This window comes from Pantherophis guttatus, chromosome 3 (genome assembly GCF_059756535.1).
Source record: "Pantherophis guttatus breed Tessera chromosome 3, ASM5975653v1, whole genome shotgun sequence".
Classification (NCBI taxonomy): domain Eukaryota; kingdom Metazoa; phylum Chordata; class Lepidosauria; order Squamata; family Colubridae; genus Pantherophis; species Pantherophis guttatus.
This window is the reverse complement of record NC_142065.1, coordinates 8,951,321-8,977,536: the sequence shown is the minus strand read 5'-3', so window position 1 is coordinate 8,977,536 and position 26,216 is coordinate 8,951,321. Positions and strand designations below refer to the sequence as shown.

General features: G+C 42.7%; 1 protein-coding gene across 8 annotated transcripts in view; it reads left to right on the top strand.

Annotated features, from left to right (window-relative positions):
- Nucleotides 1-3,077: 3,077 nt before the first annotated feature.
- The window catches only part of ARFGAP1 (ARF GTPase activating protein 1), a 54,979-nt gene continuing 31,840 nt past the window's right edge, over nucleotides 3,078-26,216 (top strand). For 2 of the 8 annotated variants that reach the window (XM_060684356.2, XM_034441301.3), the window contains exons 1-4: nucleotides 3,081-3,301; nucleotides 16,891-16,954; nucleotides 23,021-23,130; nucleotides 24,978-25,149. In XM_060684356.2, coding sequence (XP_060540339.2) covers nucleotides 16,895-16,954; nucleotides 23,021-23,130; nucleotides 24,978-25,149 — 342 coding nt within the window. In that variant the 5' untranslated portion in view covers nucleotides 3,081-3,301; nucleotides 16,891-16,894. Of the gene's footprint in view, nucleotides 3,302-16,890; nucleotides 16,955-23,020; nucleotides 23,131-24,977; nucleotides 25,150-26,216 lie in introns of all 8 variants that reach the window. The other 6 variants (XM_060684358.2, XM_060684359.2, XM_060684353.2 and 3 more) reach the window with 5 other exon arrangements.

Below are 26,216 nucleotides of genomic sequence, written 5' to 3'. Positions count from 1 at the left end.
GTATACACAGTAACACATACTATACATAACATACTATAACATGGTTATAGTAATAAGTGGGAAGAGATAAATACTAGTAAGTATGAAATTACTAAATGAAGCATATATCATTCCCTATCAGATTTTAGTTTTCTTTCTTCAGTCGCTAAGTTGTCTGTGGAGATTCTCAGTCATCCAGTCATGATTGTCCCAAAGGTGCTTTTTCAAGAGGCAACTGGATTTTCTTTTTGAAGACGTTTCCTTCTCATCCAAGAAGTTTCTTCAGCTCTGACTGGATGGTGGGGAATGGAAGGATTTATACTCTTTGCAGGCAGCTGATCATTTGCATCCTTTTAGAGAGTCGTTGAGGCCAATTGGACACAGATAAACCTCCAAGTGGCCTCAATGACTCTCTAAAAAGAATGCAAACGACCAGCTGTTTGCAAGGAGTATAAATCTTCCCATCCTCCACCATCCAGTCAGAGCTGAAGCTTCTTGGATGAGAAGCGAAAGTCTTCAAAGAAAAAACAAGTAAGTCCAGTTGCTTCTTGAAAAAGCTCCTTTGGGATAGTTGTGTCCCAATCTTTGCAACCTCATGGACCACAGGCACACACCAAGGCCCCTCTGTCCTCCATTTTCCCCCCGAGTCTTCCCAAATTCATGTTCCCTGCGTCAGTGACACTAACTTTCTCATCGTCTGCCATCCATTTCTCCTTTTGCTTTCAGTCTTTCTCAATAACAGGGTCTTCTCTAGAGTCCTTTCTTCTCATTTGGTGGCCAAAGTACTTGAGCTTCAGCTTCAGAATTTGTCCTTCCAAAAGGACAGCCAGGGTTGATTTTCTTTAATATTGACCGATTGGATCTCCTTGCAGCCCAAGGGACCCTCAACCCTCTTCTCCAGCACCACAATTCAAAAGCATCAATTCTTCCAGTGGTGAAATCCAACTTTTTTTAAACTACCAGTTCTGTGGGCGTGGCTTGGTGGGCGTGGTGTGACTTGGTGGGTGTGGTGTGACTTGGTGGGCGTGGCAGGGGAAGGATACTGGAAAATCTCCATTCCCACCCCATTCCAGGGGAAGGATATTGCAAAATCTCCATTCCCACCCCACTCAGGGGCCAGCCAGAGGTGGTATTTGCCGGTTCTCCGAACTGCTCAAAATTTCCACTACTGGTTCTCTAGAACCTGTCAGAACCTGCTGGATTTCACCCCTGAATTCTTTGGGGCTTAGCCTTCCTTATGGTTCAACTCTGGCAGCCAGACAGTACCACTGGGAAAACCTGATTTTTGTCAGCAAGGTGATGTCTCTGCTTTTTAATATGCTGTCTAGGTTTGCCATAGTTTGGTTTTAAGGTTTTTTTTTAATACTGGAAGGCTATACCAGGTAACTCCTCCTCCGATCCAATCTGGAAATAAGGAATTCTCCGAGCTTGTGGGTTGATTTCCGAATGTTTTGTTACCAGGCTAGGTAACATCTTCAGTGGAGTTTAGGGGATATCAGTATCCGTGTGTGCATGCATGGGAGGGGCAAGGCCCGTGTGGGGGGCTACGCATTCATGCACGGGCCATGTGTGTGGGGCCACATGTGCATGTGTGTGTGGAACATGTGGGCCCACGCATGCGCATGTGCAGGGGGGCAGGGCGCATACATTGGCCCAAGTGGGGGGGGGATTGGGCGCACACACGGATGCTTTGGGCACTCGGTCCAGAAAAGGTTACCCATCACTACCCTAAACTCTGCCCAAGGTGTTAGCTAGCCTAGTAACGAACCGTTCAGAAACCAACCCACAAGCTCGGAGTATGAACCTTTACCCTCAACCTACACCCGAGCCACAGATATTCGTCACTATTGCATAAAAAGGAATTTCCCCGACAAGTGAGAATCATTAATCAGTGGAAGAGTTTGCCTCCCGGAGTTATGAGTGCTCCATTGCTGGAGGTTTTTAAGAAAAGATCGGACAACCGCATGTCCAAGATGGCATAAGGACTCCTACCACAGGCATGGGGTTAGACTAGAAGACCTCCAAGGTCCCTTCCAGCCCTGTGATTCATTTCGCTGAGCCTTTTCTGAAACCGACCTGCTCAATTTGCATTTCTCTGTGCAGGTATACCTGTAACTCCCCCTGGGGCTTCGGTTGGCTCCTGACCTTCGCACCTTCCGCCGCGAATTAAAAACACGGCTGTTTACATCGCCCAACCTGGACTGAGGGGGTTTGATTATTTTAATGGGTTTTTAATATATGTTTTAAATTTATATTTATACATGTATGTATTTTGTATGTATTTTATGTTTTATTGGGTTTGTTTTTATTGTTGTAAGCCGCCCTGAGTCTACTGGAGATAGGGCGGCATACAAATCACATAAAATAAATGAATAAATAAATAAGTAAATAAATAAAATAAATTTCATATTGCATCCCTCATGCAAAACTGGAAAGATAGGAGTTGGTTCCTGCTTTAAATCATTTTAATTCTTTACATTAGAGGTCTTCAAACTTGGCAACTTTAAGACTTGTGGACTTCAACTCCCAGAATTCTCCAGCCAGCAGAGCTGGCTGGAGAATTCTGGGAGTTGAAGTCCACAAGTCTTAAAGCTGCCAGGTTTGAAGACCTCTGCTTTACATATACACTACCCAGTCCTGATTCCCTTTTCCTTTACGCTACTCACAGCCAGCACCCGCATCTACAGTTCCGGCGGGGGGCTGGACTAGATGACCTTTAAGGTCCCTTCCAACTCTTGCTCCTCCCACGTTCGTCTCTAGCTGGGCACGCGCCAATCCGACACGCGCTCACAGCCCGGCCATCATCCCTGCGAAAGCACCCGGCGCCTCCCGACCAATCAGCGCCTCTTTCGGACCGGCTCGCGGCGGAGCCCACCAATCCGTGCGCCCTTCCCCTTCCTCCTCTCTTCCCCCCCCCGCCACCTCCGGCGCGCGGCCCTGTCCGTCACCCCGCGCGGAGGCGCTTCGTGGCGTCCTTTCCAGGCCGAGAGGCGGGCTCTGCCTTGACGCATGCGTAGAGCGTCTTGCGGTCTCTCTTTTCCCCCCCCCCTTCTTCTTCTTCTTCTTCTTCTTCTTCTACTTCCCCCATTCCCCTCCCTTCTCTCCTCTTTCTCCCGGCTACCCGGCATCCTTTGCAAAGTGGCAACGTAAGCCGGTCGTGGCAAAGGCGGCGCCTGCGCAGTGAGAGGCGTTATTAAAAAAAAAAAAAAAAAGAGCCGGCTGAGAGGTTTTTTTTATCCCCGGCCGGTTGACGGACTGACGGCAAACGGTGGTTCGCTCGCCCGACTCCGGAGTAGCCGCTTCGCCCTTTTCGCCTAGTCGGGTACGTCCCATGGCTGAGCCTGAGGTGGGGGAGGGCGAGTGGGTTTTCCCCTCCCCCCTCTCCCTCAGGCCATATCCCTCCCCCTCCCCCACTTAACCCCCCCCTCTTTTTCCTATGAGGGAATCCGCTTTGAATCCTGGCTCCCCTCAGGCGCCTCTAGAGAGGGGGGGGGATAGGCAAGGATCTCCACACACCCCCACACCCCAATGGGATCCCCAGGGATCTATAATGCTCGAATGGCTTGCGGGGGGGGGTTGGGCTGGGTTGCGGGGTCCCCCCTCCCCCCCCACTCAGTTGGGTCGAAGATTTGATCCCCCACAAGACAGCCAGGAAATCCAAATTGGGCTCCTCTCTCTCTCTCTCTCTCTCTCTTTTTTTGCAGAAAGAGGCTGGGATGAATAATGAATGGAAAGTACCTGGGTTTGTTTTTATTTTTTGGGGGTGGGGGTGGGGGGAGTGGGGGTGCAAATGTCAGGTTCTGCCTTCATGAATCTGCCACCAATGCATTAAAAAAAGGGGGGGGGGAGGGTTGGTGGTGGTGGAAGAAAGATGGGAGATATTTAGAAGTAGAATTTGTGTAAAGAGGTTAAATAGGAGGAGCCTTGGTAGTACAGTGGTCTAAAGCACCCTGTTATTAAGACCAGCTGCCTGCAATTACTGCAGGTTCGAATCTCGCCAGGCTCAAGGTCGACTCAGCCTTCCATCCTTTCTAAGGTAGGTGAAATGAGGACCCAGATTGTGGGGGCAATAAACTGACTTTGTATAAATATACAAAAGGATGAAGGCTATTGCTTAACGCATTGTAAGCCGCCCTGAGTCTCCGGAGAAGGGCGGCATATAAATCAAATTAAAAAAAACAAAAAAGGCTAAGAGATACCGATGAAGAAAAGTTGTTATTAGTATTGAAATTTGGATATGTTTGTTTTTGGTTGTTTATATTTTTTGGGTGTGTGTGTGTGTGTGTGTGGTTTTTTTTTCCTTGGTTTTTTTTTGTGTGTATTATGTTTCTTTTTTGTACTGTGTATTTTAATCTTTGGAAATTTAATAAATATTATTATTTTTTTTAAAAAAAAGGGGTGGAAGAAAGATGGGAGATATTTAGAAGTAGAATTTGTGTAAAGAGGTTAAATAGGCTAAGAGATACCGATGCAGAAAAGTTGTTATTAGTATTGAAATTTGGATATGTTTGTTTTCGGTTGTTTATATACACTGCTCAAAAAAAATAAAGAGAACACGCGCAGAAGACATCCGAGATCTGAATGAATGAAATAGCCTTATTAAATACTTGTTCGTTACATATAGTAATTTTGTGGTCCCTTTAGGTGTTTGAGCAGTGTATAAACTATTGTATGTAAAGAACAAAGTATTTAATAAAGCTATTTCATTCATTCAGATCTCGCATGTCTTCTGCTTGTGTTCCCTTTATTTTTTTGAGCAATATATATATTTTGTGTGTGTGTGTGTGTTTCTTGCTTTTTTGTGTATTATGTTTCTTTTTGTACTGTGTATTTTAATCTTTGGAAATTTAATAATTTTTTTTTTAAAAAAAGGGGGGGTGGAAGAAAGATGGGAGATCCTTGGCTTGCTCATGCTTCAGACAGACAGACAGACATGCAGACCGAAGACCTTGGAATAATAGTGGGTGACAGATTCAGGTCCTGCTTGGATGGGGAGGGGGGGCTGCAGGCAAAAGTTGCTGGGCCATTCAAAGATGCCTGGAAGGAAGCGTCAATTTCAATTTCTCATCCTCTCCCATCTTTCCTACCGTCGTCTTCTCCATTGGATTTATCCATTGTTGTTGGTAACTTATGATTCATGATTGTAACTGTGATTTGTGACCTATTACTTGCGGTTTATAGAAGTTTCCTCTTTTCCGCCATGTATTCAAAATGGACAGTGATTAATGTGTATGTGTATATCCATACCACTTTATAATGCCTTGGTAAGGCCACACTTGGAATACTGCATTCAGTTTTGGTTGCCACGATGTGAAAAAGATGTGGAGACTCTAGAAAGAGTGCAGAGAAAAGCAACGAAGAAGATTAGGGGACTGGAGGCTAAAACATATGAAGAACGGTTGCAGGAACTGGGTACGTGTAGTTTGATGAAAAGAAGGACTAGGGGAGACATGATAGCAGTGTTCCGATATCTCAGGGGCTGCCACAAAGAAGAGGGAGTCAAAGTATTTTCCAAAGCACTTGAGGGCAGGACAAGAAGCAATGGGTGGAAATTAATCAAGGAAAGAAGCAACCTGGAACTAAGGAGAAATTTCCTGACACTGAGAACAATGAATCAGTGGAACAACTTGCCTCCAGAAGTTGTGAATGCTCCAACACTGGAAGTTTTTAACAAGATGTTGGATAACCATTTGTCTGAAGTGATGTAGGGTTTCCTGCCTAAGCAGTGGGTTGGACTAGAAAACCTCCAAGCTCCCTTCCAACTCTCTTATTCTGTTTTATTTTATGTACCGAAAAATATATACATATACATATACATATACACATACACATACACATACACATACACATACACATACATATACACATACATACATAATACACACACATATATGGTGCAAGTATATATGTATGTATGGTATATAGCATGAGTATAGGTGTGTTAATGTGTGTGTTTGGCTAGATATACGCTTTCTCTTGAGAGCAGGCAGCAGAATTTCATTTTTAAGATGGGCCAGAGTGCTCACAGTAAAAAAAAATGACAAAGTTATCTTATATGTACACTGTGAGCTTATGCGTGTGTCTGATCACACTTGGCCAATAAAAGATTTATATTTTATTCTATAGGGCAGTGGTCCCCAACCTTTTTATCGCCGCGGCCCGCTGAGCGCGCGCAGGGGTGGGGGCACGGCCCAGGAGCTTTTGCGCACGGCCCATTGCGCACAGCCCAGGAGCTTTTGCGCACGGCCCAGGAGCCTTTGCGCTGCCGCGTTCATGTCCCCCGGCCGCTGCGCGGCCCGGTGCCAGGTACTCCACGGCCCGGCACCGGTCCGCGGACCGGGGGTTGGGGACCACTGCTATAGGGAGTCCTCGACTTAACAACAGTTCATTTAGACCGTTCAAAGTTACTGAAAAAAGTGACTGATGCCCGTGTTTCACTCTTACAAACTTTGCAGCATCCCTGTGATCACGTGATCAAAATCCAGATGCTTGGCAACTGGGTCAGACTTATGACCGTTGCAGCGTCCCGGGGTCATGTGATCACTTTTGGTGGCCTGACAAGCCATGTCAATGGGGAAGCCAGATTCACTTAACAACCAGGCACTAACTGCAGTGATTCACTTAACAACTGTGGCAAGAAATGTCGTGAAATGGGGCAAAACTTACTTAACAATAAAAATTTTGGGCTCAATTGTGGTTGTAAGTCGAGGACTACTGCATTCTATTTCTGAATTGTGAGAAATTGGGGTTCCCGGTTTGGATTCCACCCTGAGGATCTTGCCAATTTCTGGGCGCCGTGAGCTAAAAAGGAATCCAAAGAAATTGCAGCAGTTTCCGAGAAGGGGTACAAGAGGCGATCAGGAAACTATAGGTAGTCCTCAATTTACAGCCATTCATTTAGTGATCGTTTGAAGTTGCAACACTACTGAAAACAGGTGCCTTATGATTGTTTTTCACACGTATGATTGTTGCAGCATCCCCATGGTCACATGATCAAAATTCTGATGCTTGGCAACTGGCATGCATTTATGACAGTTGTGGGGTCCTGGGATCATGTGATCCCCTTGTGCGACCTCCTGACAAGCAAAGTCAATGGGGAAGCCAGATTCACTTAACAACAGTATTGCTAACTTAACAATTGCAGTAATTCACTTAATAACTGTGGCAAGAAAGGTGATAAAAATGGAGCAAAACTCACTTAACAACTGTTGTGCTTAGCAATGGAAATTTGGGTCTTAACTATGATTGCAAGTCGAGGACTACCTGCAGTAGCCACATTTTGTGAAGAGCGATGGAAGAAATTGAAGTTGTTTAGCTTTGGGGAAAAAAGATGTTGGGCAATATGATAATATTTTTGGGAAAGTATCAGGTCTTCCCCACCCACCCGTGGGCTTTAAGATGGCTGGCCATACAGATCTTTTAAATAAATTAATGTCCCACAGAAGCTCAAGACCTGTGCTCTTTCCTTCCAGAGTTATGGATTAATAATGCATATAAGTAACAAAGTAAATTTTGATTCATGGTACTTTTAGAAGAAATAAATCCTAATCGTAGAAGCACTTTGAGAGCAGAACTGTCAATGTAAAGAACTGGCTCAGATCCCTTCTCTGAATGTGTCTAAGTGAAATCAAGGTAACCATTTATCTTGGAGACAGGTAGTCCTTGACTTACAATAGTTCATTTAGTGACCATTCAAAGTTACAACCTCACTGGAAAAAGTGACTTATGACCGCTTCTCACACATATGACCTTTGTAGCATCCCCATGATCATGGGATCAAAATTCAGATGCTTGGCAACTGACTCATATGTCAGCACTTCAAGCTGCATTTACTCTAGTGCTGATATAAGAAGGAGAAGCGGAGGCGTCTGGAAAGGGACGCTTGACTTTTCACCTACTTATTTTCTCTGGAGATAATATCCCCTAGGAGATGGGATGGGAGGGGGGAAAATTCACTTAACAAAGGAGTCACTTAACAATAAAAATTGGGCTCAATTGTGGTCGTAAATCGAGGACTGCCTGTATTGAATAATCTGGATTCCTGCACTAGGCAGGAGGTGAAATTCAGTGGCTCAAATGATGTCTCTTGCTGATTTTGTGGTGAAAAGAAACATTTTGTGGTGAAAGGAAAGATGTTGAGACTCTGGAAAGAGTGCAGAGAAGAGCAACAAAGATCATTAGGGGACTGGAGGCTAAAACATATGAAGAACGGTTGCAGGAACTGGGTAGGTCTAGTTTGATGAAAAGAAGGACTAGGGGTGACACATGATAACAGTGTTCCAAGGGTTGCCACAAAGAAGAGGGGGTCAATCTATTGCCCAAAGCACCTGAAAGCAAGACAAGAAACAATGGATGGAAACCAAAGATATCCAACCTAGAAATAAGGAGAAATTTCCTGACAGTTAGAACAATTCATCAGCTTCCTGAAGCTGTGGATACTCCAACACGGGACGTTTTTAAGAAGAGACTGGATAACCATTTGTCTGAAATGGTATAGGATTTCTTGCTTGAACAGGAGGTTGGACTAGAAGACCTCCAGGATCCCTTCCACTCTGTTATTCTGTACTGTTATGGTTGGTCTTGAAGGACATTTATAATTGAGGGGTTTCAAACCTGAGCTACAAATCTTCTTCTTTATTGGTACATTTAAATTTTCTATGGGGGTGTCCACTACAATGCTGCACATTCCCAGCCAGAGTTTATCAATGGAGATCAGAATGGACACCCTCCTTATCTACTCAGGATCTTGCTTTTATGCTGGCTTGAGTTGAAATTCAAAACTTCTGAAAAATCTCCAGTTGGAAAAGGTTGGGCAGATCTGGCTAAAAAGTGGCTGTATTTGTGCCATACGCTTATCTGCATTTGTGCAACATATAACACGTGGTCACTCTACTGCGACCGTATGTCATATACATATGAATATACATATGACATTATTACTACGTAATACAAGCTGGCTGGAGAATTCTGGGAATTGAAGTCCACACACCGTCAAGTCCCCAAGATTGAAAAACACTACCTTAGTGACTATTCAAATCCTTAGATATACTTTGCGCTTTTAAAAGTTATTTATTTACATATGTAAATAATTTTAGGTATGCATTCATATTCCACCATTACTATTTTTATAAATAAGGTGGCACATATAACCTAATTTTTTTCTGATTTTTTCCCACCACAACAACCTTGTAAGGTGTGTTGGGTTGAGAAAGATTGCGACTGGGCCAAAGTTTGTGGCCTCCTGCCTGCATTTCTTAGAAACTTCTCATTATTACACAGGTTGTACGTTTCTAAAAGGGAATGTGATGACCTTGCAGATAAGCAAACTATTTGTCAGTGCACTTGTCTTTTGAGACACTTATGACACAAAGATGATATGAGGGAGGAAAATTGATGTAAATAATCTTAAGGCTTTCAAGCCTTTTCTGTCTGGTTGGCTTTGTACTTCAACCCTCAAAGTCGGTAACATTTTTTAGGATGAAATTGTTTCCATTTATTGGTTTTATATCTTGAGACTTGAGTCCCATGCTGAGTATTAAGAATAAGGCAAAAAGAACACAATTGACTTTTACCCAGACTTCTAATCTTTTGAAAATCTGAGGCATGTAGTTCCCATACCGAGCATTTTCTAAAGTGTTTGGTACAGCATTGTTTAGTTAATAGGTGCCGGTTCAGTTATTGTATCAATACATCTGTGCCTGCTCTCTTTCTTGACAAAAAGCTTAAGACGTAAGTGTGAATCATTTGCACCATCTCTTGCCAGTTCTAAGGGGCATTTGAAGGGATCAAAAAGGTAGAAACTCAAAGCACAGATTTTTTTAATATATATACAGCGGAATTGTGTGAATAATCTATTTGGTATCTGTAGCTGGTTCTTTTTCATGCATTCTTCTTCTTAACCAAGAATTCTTTTTGAAATAGATAGCACGGTGGATTTTTTAAAAAAAAAACTTCCGTTCAATCGTGTTCAATTCTTGGAGACCACCTGGACAGGACCCTGAAGTTTTCTTGGCAAGGTTTTTGAGAAGTAGTTTGCCATTGCCTCCTTCCTAGGGCTGAGAGAAAGTGACTGGCCTTAGTCCCAAAAGTGCTTTTTCAGGAGGCAACTGGACTCTCTTGTTTTTTCTTCTTTGAAGATGTTTCGCTTGTCATCCAAGAAGCTTCTTCAGCTCTGACAGGATAGTGGGGAATGGAAGGATTTATATTCTTTGCAGACAGGTGGTAATTTAAAATTTCAATTAAAAATTACATTAATTAAATTAATTTAAAAATTACCTCCTGAAAAAGCACCTTTGAGACAACCATGACCTGGATGGCTGAGAATCTCTACAGACTTTTGACTGGCCTAAGGTCATCTAGTGGGTTTTGTGCTAAGGCTAGAACTCCCAGTCTTCCGCTTTCTAGCCTGATGCCTTAATCATGACGCCATATGCAGAGGTTTTTAAGCTACTCATATGTCTAGTCAGTGGTTTAAGATCCCAAAAGCCATAACTGCTTTGAAGTTTTGGTGGCTTAAAATGAAGAGTAACCAATAGAAGCATCAGAATTACATGCTTCCCGCAATCAGTCCATGCTTACCTAATGAAAAGAAGGACTAGGGGAGACATGATAGCAGTGTTCCAATATCTCAGGGGCTGCCACAAAGAAGAGGGAGTCAAGTTATTCTCCAAAGCACCTGAAGGCAGGACAAGAAGCAATGGGTGGAAATTAATCAAGGAGAGAAGCAACCTAGAACTAAGGAGAAATTTCCTGACAGTCAGAACAAAGCATCAGTGGAACGACTTGTCTCCGGAAGTTGTGAATGCTCCAACACTGGAAGTTTTTAAGAAGAGGTTGGATAACCATTTGTCTGAAGTGATGTAGGGTTTCCTGCCTAAGCAGAGGGTTGGACCAGAAGACCTCCAAGGTCCCTTCCAACTCTGTTATTCTATTCTATTCTAATCTCCAGGTTTACCTGGCAATTAATTTGAAACAGGAATGATAAGGGTGAAGAATAAAGAACTTTGCTTCTGAATGGTATACAGGTAGTCTTCGACTTACAACTGCAATTGAGCTCAAATTGCTAAGTGAGATGGTTGTTAAATGAGTTTTGCCCCATTTTACGGCCTTTCTTGCCACAGCTATTAAGTGAATCATGCAGTTGTTAAGTTAGTACCACAGCTGTTAAGCGAACCCGGCTTCCCCATTGACTTTGCTTGGGAGAAGGTCTCAAAAGGGGAATCACGTGACCCTGGGACACCGTAGCTGTCATAAATGTGAGTCAGCAGTCATAATGTCTGGCTTTTGATCACATGACCATGGGAATGCTGCCACGGTTATAAATGTGAAATATTGTCATAAGTCCCTTTTTTTCAGTGCTATTGTAACTTTGAATGGTCACTAAATGCACTGTTGTAAGTCAAAGCCTACCTGTTTAGGAAAACCTATTTGCTATGTGAGCAGATGTCTTTGGAGGTTCTCAGTCAATCCAGGTCATGGTTGTCCCAAAGGTGCTTTGTCCAAGAGGCAACTGGACTTTCTGGGTTTTTTTTCTACGTCAAAATTGAACAGCCCTCCCTCAACAGAGGGTGGAGGGATATGACAGCATCTATCTCCAGTCTACAACACGGTCCTTTCAGAAGTTCCACGAAGGCTCCACACCCATTTGCACCACTCAGGTGACCCTGAGGACACAGATAAAGCTCCAAGACTCTCACTTGACACACCCACACCTGAAGCCCTTATAAACAGAAGAACACGGACACTGTTTACCACTAGCCTGGTAACGAAATGTTCCTAAACTAACCCACAAACTCAGTGAACGAACCTTCACTCTCATTCTACACCCGAGTTATATATATTCATTTAGTTATTTATGTTGTCAAGCATGTATAAGATAACAGATATAAGTATAAACATGATTATGAATACATGAGATGGTTACAAATAAATGGGGACAGTGGGACAGGGACGGTAGGCACGCTGGTGCTCTTATGGATGCCCCTTACAGACCTCTTAGGAATGGGGTGAGGTCAACGGTAGACAGTCTAAGGTTAAAGTTTTAGGGGCTTGGGGAAGAAACCACAGAGTCAGGTAGTGCATTCCAGGCATTGACCACACTATTGCAAACCTCGAAATGATCTCAATGGTTCTCTAAAAGAATGCAAATGACCAGCTGTCTGCAAGGAGTATACATCCCTCCATTCCCTACTATCCTTCAGTCAGAGCTGAAGAAGCTTCTTGGATGAGAAGCAAAACATCTTCAAAGAAAAAACCAGAAAGTCCAGTTGCTGCTTGGAAAAAAAGCATCTTTGGGATATATGCCAGTAGATATTGCTATGGCTAACTTTAGATTTCTGTTGCTGTAGAACAATGGTTCTTAAATTGGGGGTAATTAGCACCAAGTAGCGTGATTGGCAATCCCATAGAACATGGATGAACAATTCTTCTACACTAGTAGACTGCAATTGATTATCGTTTTTAAATTTGGCAGGACTCCGGGGTGGCTGTGGTGGCACAGTGCTTAGAATGCAGTACTGCAGGCTATTTCTGCTGACTGCCAATTGCCAGCAGTTTAGCAGTTCGAATCTCACCGACTCAAGGTTGACTCAGCCTTCCATCCTTCCGAGGTCGGTAAAATGAGAACCCAGATTGTTGGGGGCCATAGGCTGACTCTGTAAACCGCTTAGAGAGAGTTGTAAAGCACTGTGAAGGGGTATATAAGTGCTATTGCTATTAAGCCACATTCAGTGGAGATCAACACAAGCGTTAAACTAGCTAAAAGTGAAATTAACCCTTTCCTGTTAGGTTTGGGAAGGTACTTCATAGAAAAGCCACTAACTATTCTGAAAGTACAAGAAGTCCTTGACTTAAAACCTTTCATTTAACAACTGTTTGAAGTGATAATGTCCCTGAAAAATGTGAATTACAAGCAGTCCTCACACAACCGTCACAGCTTCACCTCAGTCACGTCATCAAAATTCAGGCACATGACTCCTGGCATGTATTTACCATGTTTGCAGCATCCTGGAATCATATGATCTCCATTTGTGACCTTCCCAGCTACCTTCCACCAAGCAAATCGATGGGGAAGCCAGACTCACTTAGCAGCCGTGTAATTCACTTAAGAACTGCAGGGATTTACTTAGCAATCGTGGCACAAAAGTGTAAATTTGGGCACAATTCGTTTAACAACCACCTACCTTAGCAATGGAAATTCTGGCTCCCAATTGTAATCGTAAGTTGAGTACTATTTCTACTGCATATTCTTCCTTCTTAAAAAATGTGAGAATAAATTATTTTCTGTTTTCATACCGGACTAAATACACGTAGTCCTCGATTTACAACAGTTCATTTGGTGATCTTTCAAAGTTATAATGGCACTGAAAAAAAGTGACCTACGCCCATTTTTCATACATGTCATACAGACCATGGCGGCATCCCTGTGGTTATGTGATTTACATTCGGACGCTTGACAACTGACTCACATTTATGACGGTTGTAGTGTCCTGGAGTTATGTGATCCCCTTTTGCAATCTTCTGGCAAGCAAAGTTAACGGGGAAAACCAGGTTCACTTAACAACTGTGTTACTAATTTAAGAATTGCAGTGATTCACTTAACAAATGTGGTGAGAAAAATTGTAAAATGGGGCAAATTCACCCATCAAATTTCTCACTTAGCAACATAAATATTGTCATAAATTGAGGACTACCTGTATTCAGGAAAAACTGACAAAGAACGTTTTAACTAAAAATAGCATTACTGTAGTCCAAGCTGTGTGCGTTTTTCTGGATTAGCTGTCAGTGTCTTTTGATCTGGAATCGGTTTTTAGGAACCTTTGTTGTTGTACAGTATTGTGGTGTTAATTAAACATCTTGTAAATTCACCTCACACACTGCTTAGAAATAGGATTTTTATTTTATTTTATTTAAGATTCTCCTTTTAACCCCATCGCCATAATTCTCTTTCTGCTACACTTTTGTGCTTCACTGTCTTTGGGCATCTGGTAAGAGCAGCTTAGCAACCCACCCACAGAGTTCCTTCAAGCGTACAATTTCAAATTGCCCTTGTAATGTATGATACAGTATCTAGATCCTAACTTGGATTTAATCAACCATAGATTTTTTTTTATGAACTATAATTTATTATTGGAATAGATAATATATTTTCTTTTGTTCTATTAATTTCAGGCCTATTAAATGTTCAATTCATGTCCATCTTTCAGCATTCTTAAAGATAAGAGAGAGAGAGAGAGAGAGAGAGAGAGATAAGGTAACCTTTATTATCACTTTTTCTGTGTACACACTAGCACACATCAAAAAGTGAAATTCTGATTGCCTGGAATGCTTCAATTGTCACAAATAAATGCTGATTATCACATGGCCAAATTTTTATTACCTTCTTGCTGGGTCACTTTCGTGGTCGTAAGTGCAAGGACTGGTCATTTTTTCCGTAACTCTGAAAATTTATTAAACGGCCATAAGGTGAGGACTATCTGTGTTACTTTTTCACCTTTCACAAAGAGGTACGGTAACCATGCTTCTGTTTAGGCTACCTAGGTGTTAAACCTGTAAGAGGTTTAATTACTGCAAGTGCACGTTCCTCAAAGATTTGGGCTTCCCTTTCATTTCACTGTAGCCTGTTTTGCAAAGTTTTAATTGCTTTGTTTCGTTAAAAGAAGAAAGATACCTCTGAGGGATAGCCAAAAATAATGCAGTCTAACTCTCTTCATCTCGCCCTCTCTGTTCTTTTTCTTTCTCTGTTTTTAGCAAGCCTCCATGTATTCCACGAAGCTTAGCACCTTGACAGCGCTGTGATTATAGCAGTCATTTAAAAGAAGCGATGGCTTCAAATCAGAAACATGGGCAAGTTGTGCCCAAGAATTCACCTTTCTGAACCGACCCCATCGCCTGTTCTTTCAGATTGTACAGGTTTCCTTGTGAAATACCGATTGGCTGCCCAGGTTTATTTTGATTTTAGGTTTCTGCAGCTTCAGTTGGGGAAGTTCTAAGCAGCCTGCAGCAAAAAATAGCAACAATAATCAGCAGCATCTAAATTGACATGTAAATAAATAAGCGCATCTTAATAACCTCAATTCCACAGGAACCTCCTCATCACTAAGAGCCTGGTGACGCAGTGGACTAAACTACTGTTAAAGTAGTATTTAGCTGCCAGCTGCCTGCAATTACTGCGAGTTCAATTCTCACCAGGCTCAAGGTTGACTCAGCCTTCCATCCTTCCGAGGTAGGTAAAATGAGGACCTGGTTTGGGGGGGCAATAAGCTGACTTTGTATAAAATAGAATACCGCTTAGGGGGGCCCAAAAAGCCCTACTAAGCAGGTATATACAAAAGTATGAAGGCTATTGCTTAAAAGCATTGTAAGCCGCCCTGAGTCTCCGGAGAAGGGCAGCATATAAATCAAACTAATAAATAAATAAATCAAACTAATAAATAAATAAATCAGATCATTATTAATATAGTAGATAAATAGTGCAACCAGTCACCTCAAGTGCAATAACTTCTCAAGCCACAATTTCAAAAAACAGGTTTTTTAATTTCCTAAATATTAGGAATGGACTTCTATTAGTCCCACCAGATGGGAATCTTTAAAGAAAATCCTTGCTTTCAAGTCTCCTCTCACCTTTTCTCATGTGGGGTAGAAGTCTCCAACAGATGTTCTGGTTTTCCTTAAAACGTTTGCTGCAACGCTGGTTTTTTATCGACAAAAAATGATAAAAGCCAGAAAAGCATATGGCTTTTTTAAAAAAATAATATTTTGTTGAGTTACCAGCTAAAGCTTAAAATATTTTGGATTTTCCCAGTTGTGACTATGCATCCTTCAGAATGGTGTCTGTTAAATAAAAGTTCATTCTTTTTGAAAAACGCAAAGGCAGCTATAAAAACTGTTCATGTTTCAAGCATTTCTCATAATGTTCCACTAGAATTATTCTCTTCATCTTTTTCATTGCGGAAAGAACATTTCCCTGACAATATTTATTAAATGTTGGTTCCCTTTCAAAGCATGGTTTGCAGATTATGATCCAAGCTAGAGAACGTGGCCTGTTTCCCCCCCGCCCCCGTTCCTATCTGGCATTAATTGTGTTTTGTTACTGCAAGTAGATCATGGTCAAAAGTACTACTTCAAGCTGCGATAGTAGGTAACCTTATTGATATTAATGCTGTGATATTAATGGGAAAGAGTTCATATTTGATCTCCCAGTTGCTTTCAGATTGACAAACCAGGAATCCCAGTAACATTTTCTGCTAAACTGTAGGAGGAGAGGCAGAGCCTGGGGGAGGAGTCAAGTGAGGAATCAGCCTGGAATCCTTATGTTCTCACAAATGGTCTAAGAGTCCAATCCTTCTTGAAGGTCCACATCAAGGGTGACTCACAACCTGTCTCTTTCTACTTGCAGCTTGACAAAGAAATTAAGGGAAGGGGGAGGGGTGTGATTGGAGAGGGAGAGAAGGAATCTATATGAGCTGTTTGCTGCCTGAAAAAATCTTGGTAAATCAAGGTCATAAGCTGAAGACTTTTGAAAGGTGAAGACTTTTCCCAAAACAAAATGCCTAACATGGATTGGTGGACACTGGGCGGCCCAGGGCCCACAGGTTTGATTATACCGCGCTTCGTGCCAAAACGTCAGAACTGACTTCGCTTCTTCTGTGCCTGAATGGATCTGTCAGTAAAGTTTTACTCTTGGTAATAAAAATAATCTAGAGTTTCTTTTGTTGTGCACGCCAATGGGACAGTTGACAGCCATTGACTCTTATCTACAGTCAATTTAGTGCTGACCGTTAGTTGACTAAATCCTTGTAGGCAGGAGCAATAAATCACCTTAACTTAATGTGTGGTCCTGACTTCTTTGCGCCTGACATAAACTCCTCTGTTGTCTGAATTTTGTTTGCATCGATTGTTTTTCTCCTGCAGGACCATGGCAAGTCCAAGAACAAGGAAAGTCCTTAAAGAAGTCAGAGTGCAAGATGAAAACAATGTAAGTAACTTGGATTAACTTCTCAGCCCCATATGATTAAGTGGCCATGAGTCAGCTCCAGCTCGTCTTAGATAATGAATGCATGTGTTTATTATATTACACATGCAAATTACTGGACCAATTTGCTGCAAAGTGTCAGTTTTTCTAACTAAATGGTATGACTCGCATTGTTTGCAAGACTATTCCTGAAAACGCCAAATATTTCTTGTTTATAAACACAGGTAGTCCTCGACTTACGACTTACTGAGAGTCCACTTGGAGGTTTATCTGTGCCCTCAGGGTCACCTGAATAGTGCAAATGGGTGTGGGACCGCCTTGGAACTGCTAGAACAGTGATGGCTAACCTTTTTGCCATCATGTGCCAAAAGTGGGGGGAGTGCGGGGGGTTGCGTGCACACATGCCCACACCCATAATTCTATGCGCCCACCCCCCCGTGCACAACCACCCCATGCTCCCCCCACTTTTGGCATGTGATGGCATGGTGGGTCCGGTAGACCCGTTTTTCGCCCTCCCCAGGCTCCAGAGGCTTTCTAGGAGCCTGGGGAGGATGAAAACGGCCTTCCCCACCCCACTTTCTGACCTCCAGAGGCCAGAAACAGCCTGTTTCCCGACTTCTGGTGGGCCCAGAAGGCCTGAAAATTAGCGTGTGCTGGAGCTGAGCTTGCGTGCCCACTGATATGGCTGCCATAGGTTCACCATCACGGTGCTAGAAGAACTTCCACACACATTTGCACTATTCAGGTGACCTTAAGGGCGCACAGACAAACCTCCAGCTGGCCTCAACGACTCTTAGAAAGAATGTCAATGACCAGATGACTGCAAGGAATATAAATCCTTCCATCCTCCCACCATTCAGTCAGAACTGAAGAAGCTTCTTGGATGAGAAGTGAAACGTCTTCAAGGAAAAACAAAGCCCAGTTACCTTTTTGAAAAAGCACTTTTGGGACAACCATGACCTGGATGGCTGAGAATCTCCATAGACCTATCTTGACACCATTCTGCAGGTTTTGCTTCTTACTATGGGTGGCGTTTGTGTGGCAGCATCACAACACTTGTTTGCTCCCTTCGTGGCCGCCCATACTGTGAGGCGGGAAAAATGTTCCTGAAGCATGTTTCAGTCTTCAGAAAAGTATCTCTGAGTGAAGTGTTTTTTTATACATCCTGTCAAAACATTTGATCCTTTAGCGAGATTTGTTTTGGAATGTGCGGTCTTGAACGGGTATAAGTATAGCTTACTTTCCATTTTTAAATATGAATCACTTATTCACTGTATTTCACTGAATAACCTCCTGGCACTACTCCAAAGAAAACAATTTTGATCGGTGCGCATACCTATGGCTAATCTAGAGGCTATTTAAAATTACCGAAGAATAGCAAGAGTGGAAATAATATTTTTGTGGGTGGCTTGAGTTAATAGTATACTACATTTGATGCCTGGGACGCGGTGGCTCAATGGCTAAGACGCCGAGCTTGTCGATCGAAAGGTCGGCAGTTCAGCGGTTCGAATCCCTAGTGCCGCGTAACGGGGTGAGCCCCCGTTACTTGTCCCAGCTTCTGCCAACCTAGCAGTTCGAAAGCACATTAAAAAATGCGAGTAGAAAAATAGGGACCACCTTTGGTGGGAAGGGAACAGTGTTCCGTGCGCCTTTGGCGTTGAGTCATGCCGGCCACATGACCACGGAGATGTCTTCGGACAGCGCTGGCTCTTCGGCTTTGAAACGGAGATGAGCACCGCCCCCTAGATTTGGAAACGACTAGCACATATGTGCGAGGGGAACCTTTACCTTTACATGCAGTCTAGAAATTAGCTTTTGATAATATGTCATTGAATTTCCTGAGGAGTCTTTACCGGTTCTGAAAATGTTAATGGAAAGTTAATACTTCCTTGCAGGAGGATTAATCTTCCTGCTAATCAGTTGAACAATTCCTTTCTGTTTCTCCTCCTCTCGTCTACCATTAATTGTGGTTTTTCTTCTGATTTTTTTCCGAAATGTCAAATTGATTTCCACAGATGCTTCCTTAAAACCCTTGCCAGAATTGTTATTAATATGCAGACAAAGCAGGCATGGCATTGATTCCCCAGAAACTCAACTCACAGTTGAAAAGCATTGGAAGATTCCGGAATTTGATATAGCTAAATAACTCCTGGGTTTTAAATCATAGATTGTTGTCATTTGCCCTTTCAATGCAGTGGCCTTGTGTCTGTCCTTTTCTCTGGCTTGAGCATCCATCTCGTGTTTCCATAATTTTATCTGGCCTGAGCTGATTTCCAGGGCATGAGAGTGATCTGGCTGCCACATCTGTCACTCCGGAATTGATCTGGCTGGCTGAGGGGACAGCATTAGCAATAGCACTTAGACTTATATACCGCTTCACAGTGCTTTACAGCCCTCTCTAAGCAGTTTACAGAGTCTGTCTATTGCCCCCAACAATTTGGGTCTTCATTTGACCAACCTCAGAAGGATGGAAGGACAAGTCAACCTTGAGCCTAGTGAGATTCGAACTGCCGAATTGCTGACAGCCGGAAGTCAGCAGAAGTAGCCTGCAGTACTGCACTCTAACCACTGCGCCACCTCGGCTCATTTCTTTCCTCCCTCACTGTTCCATGAGCATCTCTCTTGAAGCTGTGGGCTTGGCGGGGGGGGGGGGGGGGAAGAGAATGGTCATTTCAAACAGGTAGTCCTCGACTTATGGCTATGATTTAGCCCAGCGTTTCCATTGCTAAGAAGTCAGTTTGTTTAAATGAGCTTTGCCCCATTTTGCGACCTTTTTTTGGCCACAGGGGTTAAGCGAATCACGGCAGTCGCTAAGTGAGTCATGCAGTCATGAAGCAAACGGCTTCACCCATTGACTTTGCTTCTTGGAAGTCAGCTGGAAAGGTTACAAATGGTGATCGTAGGACCCCGGGACAGTGCAGTTTATCATAAATGCTGGGTTGCTAAAGGCCCCGAATTTTGATCATGTGATCATGGGGATGCTGCAGTCGTCGCAAGTGTGAAAAACGGTCATAAGTCACTTTGTTCAGTGCTATTGTAACTTTGAACTAAACAAATGATTGCAAGCTGAAGACTATCCATATTTGTTTGACATTTCTTTTTCCATGCATGGCTGTATTTTTTTGGTAATATTTTTATACAGGTAGTCCTCAGTCTACGACCGCAATTGAGCCCAACATTTATGTCGTTAAGTGAGACATTTGTAAAGTGACCTTTGCCCCATTTTACAGCCTTTCTTGCCACATTTGTTAAGTGAATCCCTTCAGTTGTTAAGTTAGTAATATGGTTGCTAAGTGAATCTGCTTCCCCATGGACTTTGCTTGTCAGAAGGTCGCAAAAGGGGATCACAAGACTGGGACACTGCAACCGTCATAAATGTGAGTCAGTTGTCAAGCATCCCAATGTAAAGCACGTGACCCTGGGGATGCTGCAATGGTCATAAGTGTGCAAAATGGCCATAGCTCATTTTTTTTCAGTGCCATTCTAACTTTGAACGGTTACTAAGCCAACTGCTGTAAGTCGAGGACTAGCTGTAATTGTCTTGTTTTTTTCCTTCAGTATGGGCATACACACCTTTTTCAGTCTCCTGCCCTGCTGATATAGAACAGTTTGTGCTTTAACTGCCTATTCTCCTGAAGCTTTAAACACTTTTATGTGATTATTTTGTCTGCCCTTGGCAGTTTGCTGTTTGACAGCTGCTTGTGTTGTTTTTCCCCTTTTCACTTTCCAGTGCGGTCTCTCTCTCTACAGATGTTTTCATAATTCTTTAATCCTGCTTATTAAAAGTTCAATATAACCTTTTTTTTTTGTACTTTCATGGAACATATTATGCCTCTCTTAAATCTCTTTCATGATTACCCCAGCTGTAAGTTTTCTTCTGATTTCTCAGTCTTCTTTCAAAACTTATTTTTGCCCTTCTTTGTTGCCTTCTTCGCTTTCCCAACATTCTTATTGAAATAATCTTTCCATGCTGTTTTCCTCCTAGGTGTTAAACTAAGTTCTCTCTCTTATTGTCCCAAAGCTTTCGTCTTCCATCTTTTCCTAACCATTGTGATAATTTCTTTGGAAAAAACCACTTAAATCTTTTTTATCTTTCAAAGGGCTGAGAGTGAGTGAGTGAATGAGTGGTCCAAAGCCATTAAGGAAGGTAGAAGATGAGCTTGAACCAGAATTTCTCCAGTCCTAATCCCACTTCTTAATCATTATGGTGTTTTGTTTTATTTTGGTTTTGGTTTTACAGCTTCTCTTGTCTTTCTCTATAGTTCTTTGGATTCTTTTTCGGACATATAAAGTGTTTTTGGATTGATCTTCTCTGACCGTATGATTTAGGACCAGAGTGTTTAGTATATTTTAATTGGGTTTTTTTTTTTTTTTAACGTTTGTATTACATGTATTTTTATCATTCGCTGTTCACCGCCCTGAGTCCCTCAGGAATAGGGCGGTATATAAATTTAATAAATAAATAAATAAATAAATTTCTAGTTCAAAATCTTGCCCGTTGTCTTCAATTGTCTAGTTTTACTCCATATTAATAATGCATATAGTCTGTTTCAGAATCTGTATATGTGATGGCTGATTGGATTAGATTTTCCATCTTCTGTTTCCTGTTAAATTGTCGGTTTGATTCAGATGGGGTCCAGATGTAGTGCCTGCTTTTATGTTGTTGGAAGCAGTTTTCCACTATAAACACTGAATTGTCTTTACAAAATCTATTTCTTTCATCATTGCATCTATCCAAACTTCCTCGTGATCATCATCAATCACCATCATTTTCAGTATTATTTCCCAGCTATGCTTTCTACCACTCAAGGTAGCATACGAAAATGAACATAACCCCCATTTTTCCTACACAAACTGTTGTGGCTTGCCAGCAGCCAGCAGATCTGGCAACAGATTCGGACAGTGAGGAGGTTGGGGAGGAACATGGGCCGGTCCTGGAGTCTGGGGAAGGCTCTGATGAGGGCTCTGCGTCGGAGGCAGAGAGTGGGCCAGGGCCGTATGCCAGGTATCAGCTGCCTTTGGAGTCAGACATCAGTGAGGCAGACGAACAGCTGGAGCCTGTTCCCAGTGTGCGCATGCGCAGTTGCCAAACGAAGGGAAAAGCTAAAGAACAAGGGTCGACTAGGGAGTAAGGCCACAGGTGGACGATGAATGGCCCCTCCCAGAGGGAATAAAAGAGGAGCGAAAAGGGGAGTGGAGTTCGCAGGAGACAATTAGTTCATTTCTGCATTCTTGCCAATTATTGCGGTGTCTGAAAGATATCAGCCTGGCCATTCTCCAAGCCTGATAAAGGTCGGTAATTGTGAACTATCTTGAAAGACTGTGGGAGAGGAAAGACTTTGCTGGAGAGGAATTCACTGTAAATTAAATAAAAGGGTTTTTTGTCGGGACAAGGAGTCTGCTTCGTGGTTTGGGGAAGCCTAGGTCAGAACACAACCTTGAGAGATAGATTGGACTGAGAGATAGCCATAGCCACCCATTCAGTTTCGGTGGCTGAGGATGGATCAGAAATCCTGGTTTTCCCGTCCCACTACTTTCACTGTTATACCAAATTGTCTGTCTGTCTCTCCCTCCGTACACTCTTGTGATTCATTATTTCAAGGTGATGATCACCTGGGAAAGCCTTTATGTTAAATGGGCATACCTAAGCTTGATTTTGCCTAATAACATTTTTATGAACGCTGCTTGTTATTTTTATTTTTATTTCATTTTTATTGGATTTTTATCCTGCCATTGTTACTTTATCAGTGTGGCAAACACATCTAATACTCCTTCCTCCCCTTAATTTTCCCACAAGAATCCTTTTTGAAGTAGGTTGGGCTGAGAAACAGCGATTGGTCCAAAGTCACCCAGCTGGTTTTCATGGCTAAGGCTGGATTAGAGCTCTCAGTCTCCTGGTGATTGGCCCAAAGTCACCCAGTCGGCTTTCATGCCTAAGGCAGGATTTGAACTCTCAGTCTCCTGGTGATTGACTCTAAGTCACTCAGCTGACTTTCAAGGTGGGACTAAAAGCCCTAGATTTACTGTGGAAAACTCATAATTATCTCTCCCCCCCACCTCTCTTTACAGGTTTGTTTTGAGTGTGGTGCATTTAACCCCCAGTGGGTGAGTGTGACCTATGGAATCTGGATCTGTCTGGAGTGCTCGGGAAAACATAGAGGCTTGGGAGTTCACCTGAGGTTGGTCATTGATTATGCATTAATAATACAAGAAATGGTTGCGCCCTATTAATTTCCTTGTTTTTATTTATTGACTGAACAGATTTATACAGCTGCTTATCTTCTATAATGTAGCTCTTGTTGGATTAGAAACAATAATAAAAACCATAAAACCAGCCTCAAAATTTCAGGCATCCCCCCCAAAAACAAAACATATTCCTTACATGTCCAAACAATTTCACTGCTCTTCAACCTCATGCTAGCCAAGACTTGTGGGAAAAAACCAGGTCTTCAAGGCTTTTCTAAAAGTGGCCTGCCGGATCTCGGGATAAAAGGTGTTCCCAAAGGACAGGTGGCTCTCTTCCCTCCTATACTTTCTATCCTGGATAGCTTTTGATTTATGTAAATTCTTTATTTATTTATGTATTAAATGTACGTACCACCCATCTTGCTGTTTGGGGTGATGGTGGGCAGCGGCTTCCAATATAATAAAAAATAAATATTTAATAGATATAAAAACAGATTAAAATGGCAAAATCTATATATATAAAAGCGAAATACCACTCATGCATCATCACGAAATCTCCAGAACTGTAAAGCCTACAAACTTGAAATTTGGCATGTATGTTCCTCTTGGCTTCTAGGTGCTTGCTAAGAAAGGATTTTTCGAAATGATCATCAGATCATTAGTATTTCTTATATTATTATTAACACATTCTCATGCTAAGGAGTTAGACATTCTACTTCCCCTCCCCACCTGAAAAGAACTCTGTTCCAACTGCCACTTGGGTGTGGGCGTGGCCAGCGTGTGATTCATCCGGCCTGCGGGCTGGGAGTTTAGACATTCTACTCCCCACCTGAAAGGGAGAGAAGGGGATAAGATAGGAGAGGCCTCTGTGGGGCCAGCCTGAGGGAGAAAGGGGGATAGGAGGGGATCATTGGGGCCAGCCTGAGGGAGAGAAGGGGATAAGATAGGAGAGGCCTCTGTGGGGCAAGCCTGAGGAAGAGAAGGGGAGAGGAGAGGTCGATTGCAACTACTCATTAATTTTCAAGCTGTAAGTGTCGATTTATCAAGCCTGATCACATAGTTTCGTAGCAGAGCACGGGTATCCAGCTACTATTAAATATAAGAGTAAAAGACCATGAGTTTAGAGCAGAGCGGCAGTGATGCCTTCTGTAGGAGATGACCAGACTGAGCCCAAGGGAGGGGTTAAATGTGTCATCAGTCTCGAGTCCCTTCGAGATCTAGGTCCATCCCACCATGAATTTCATTGACTCTTATTTACCGCCAATTTCCTTGCACCATTAGTAGTTCGGATTCTTGTAGAGAACTTAAACTTGCAATAAATCTTTATACTCACTTGAACTGCCTGGATTTCCTGATTCCCCTGGGGTTTGACACCTTCTCTGTTACTGCTCCAATCACCTACAGCTTCCAGTTTCTCCATCAGGACCCCACACCAACCGGCAGTCAGGATTTTAAGGGTTAAATTTTGCTTGAGTGCAAATTCATTTTTGCTATGTTTGCTCCAAGAATTTTGGAAATTCTCGGGGAGGGGGAAGTAGTTGATCGATGAACAACAGATACCACGTCCCCCGATCCTTCTCCCACCCTCTGTCTTTTCATTGGGCCTTTAATTGGGCCACCTTTTACTTATATTTGGCTGTGCGTAGTATTTTATTTATGCTTTTATCTTTGTACAGTTTTTATTTTTTTTAACGATTATAAGCTGCTCAGAGCTACCCTGATGTAAGATGGGCGGCCAATAAACCTTCTAAATGAATAACATTTCTCAATAAATACATCTTTGTTTCAATGCTGATGGCCATACTGGCATACTGAGAAGCCGCTGAATTGTCATTTACAGTTTTGTGCGCTCTGTCACAATGGACAAATGGAAAGACATCGAATTGGAGAAAATGAAGGCTGGCGGTAACCTTAAATACCGAGAATTTTTAGAGTCTCAAGATGATTATGATCCTTGCTGGTCGTTGCAAGAGAAGTACAACAGCAGAGCTGCGGCACTCTTCAGAGATAAGGTAAATCCGATTCAGTGCAATTTCAACATTCTTGGACCTAGATTTTTATTTTATTTTTTTTGAAAACTCCATGTCAGGGTACCTGTAGTTTAAGGTGTTATGAATGCCGTGCAGGAAACAGGAAAAAAAGTGTATTGTTTTTCACACTCCACAGTTCAACTTTCACACTTGAAACATCCCAACTGTACCCTTTTCGACTGAAACAGTTTGAAGGAGGAATAGTTTGCACATCCCTACTCAAATCTACACCACTCAAAAACAGCCAAGATTTGGCTCATGCCAGAATAAAAGCTCTCAGCCAAATGCAGGTGTTCCATTTCATTCTCAGAACCATCAAAACAGGTTTGATTGTTTTGCACTCACCACACTTCACAGCCACAACGTTTTGTGTATCCCTAGCTATTATTGAGGGATGCGGTGGCTCAGTGGCTGAGACGCTGAGCTCGTCGATTGAAAGGTCGGCAGTTCAGCAGTTCAAATCCCTAGTGCCGCGTAACGGGGTGAGCTCCCGTTACTTGTCCCAGCTTTTGCCAACCTAGCAGTTCGAAAGCACGTAAAAAATGCAAGTAGAAAAAATAGGGACTACCTTTTTGGGAAGGTAACAGCGTTCTGTGCGCCTTCGGCGTTGAGTCATGCCGGCCACATGACCACGGAGACGTCTTCGGACAGCGCTGGCTCTTCGGCTTTGAAACAGAGATGAGCACCGCCCCCTAGAGTTGGGAACGACTAGCACGTATGTGCGAGAGGAACCTTTGCCTGAGCTATTATTGAAGAGTGCCTCTTTTTCAGGAAAGTAGTGGGGTGTTGTTTTTTTTAGCAGAAAAGTGAACATGACTGTGTTTTGTCAGCACTTGCTCAATTTTTGCGGTTCTGCAAATTCCCATCACCTGCCCCAATAAGCCGTGTGCCATTCCTTGAACCACAAAAATAGTAAGAGGCTATGTGGTAAAAACCTGCTGAGATCAGCATTCCTTGTGGCTGATCCGAAATTGTCAGAAACTTTCTCTTCTTGAAATTCACCCAGCCGTCATTGCCATTAGCACTGAGGTTTCTTACTGACACTGGCT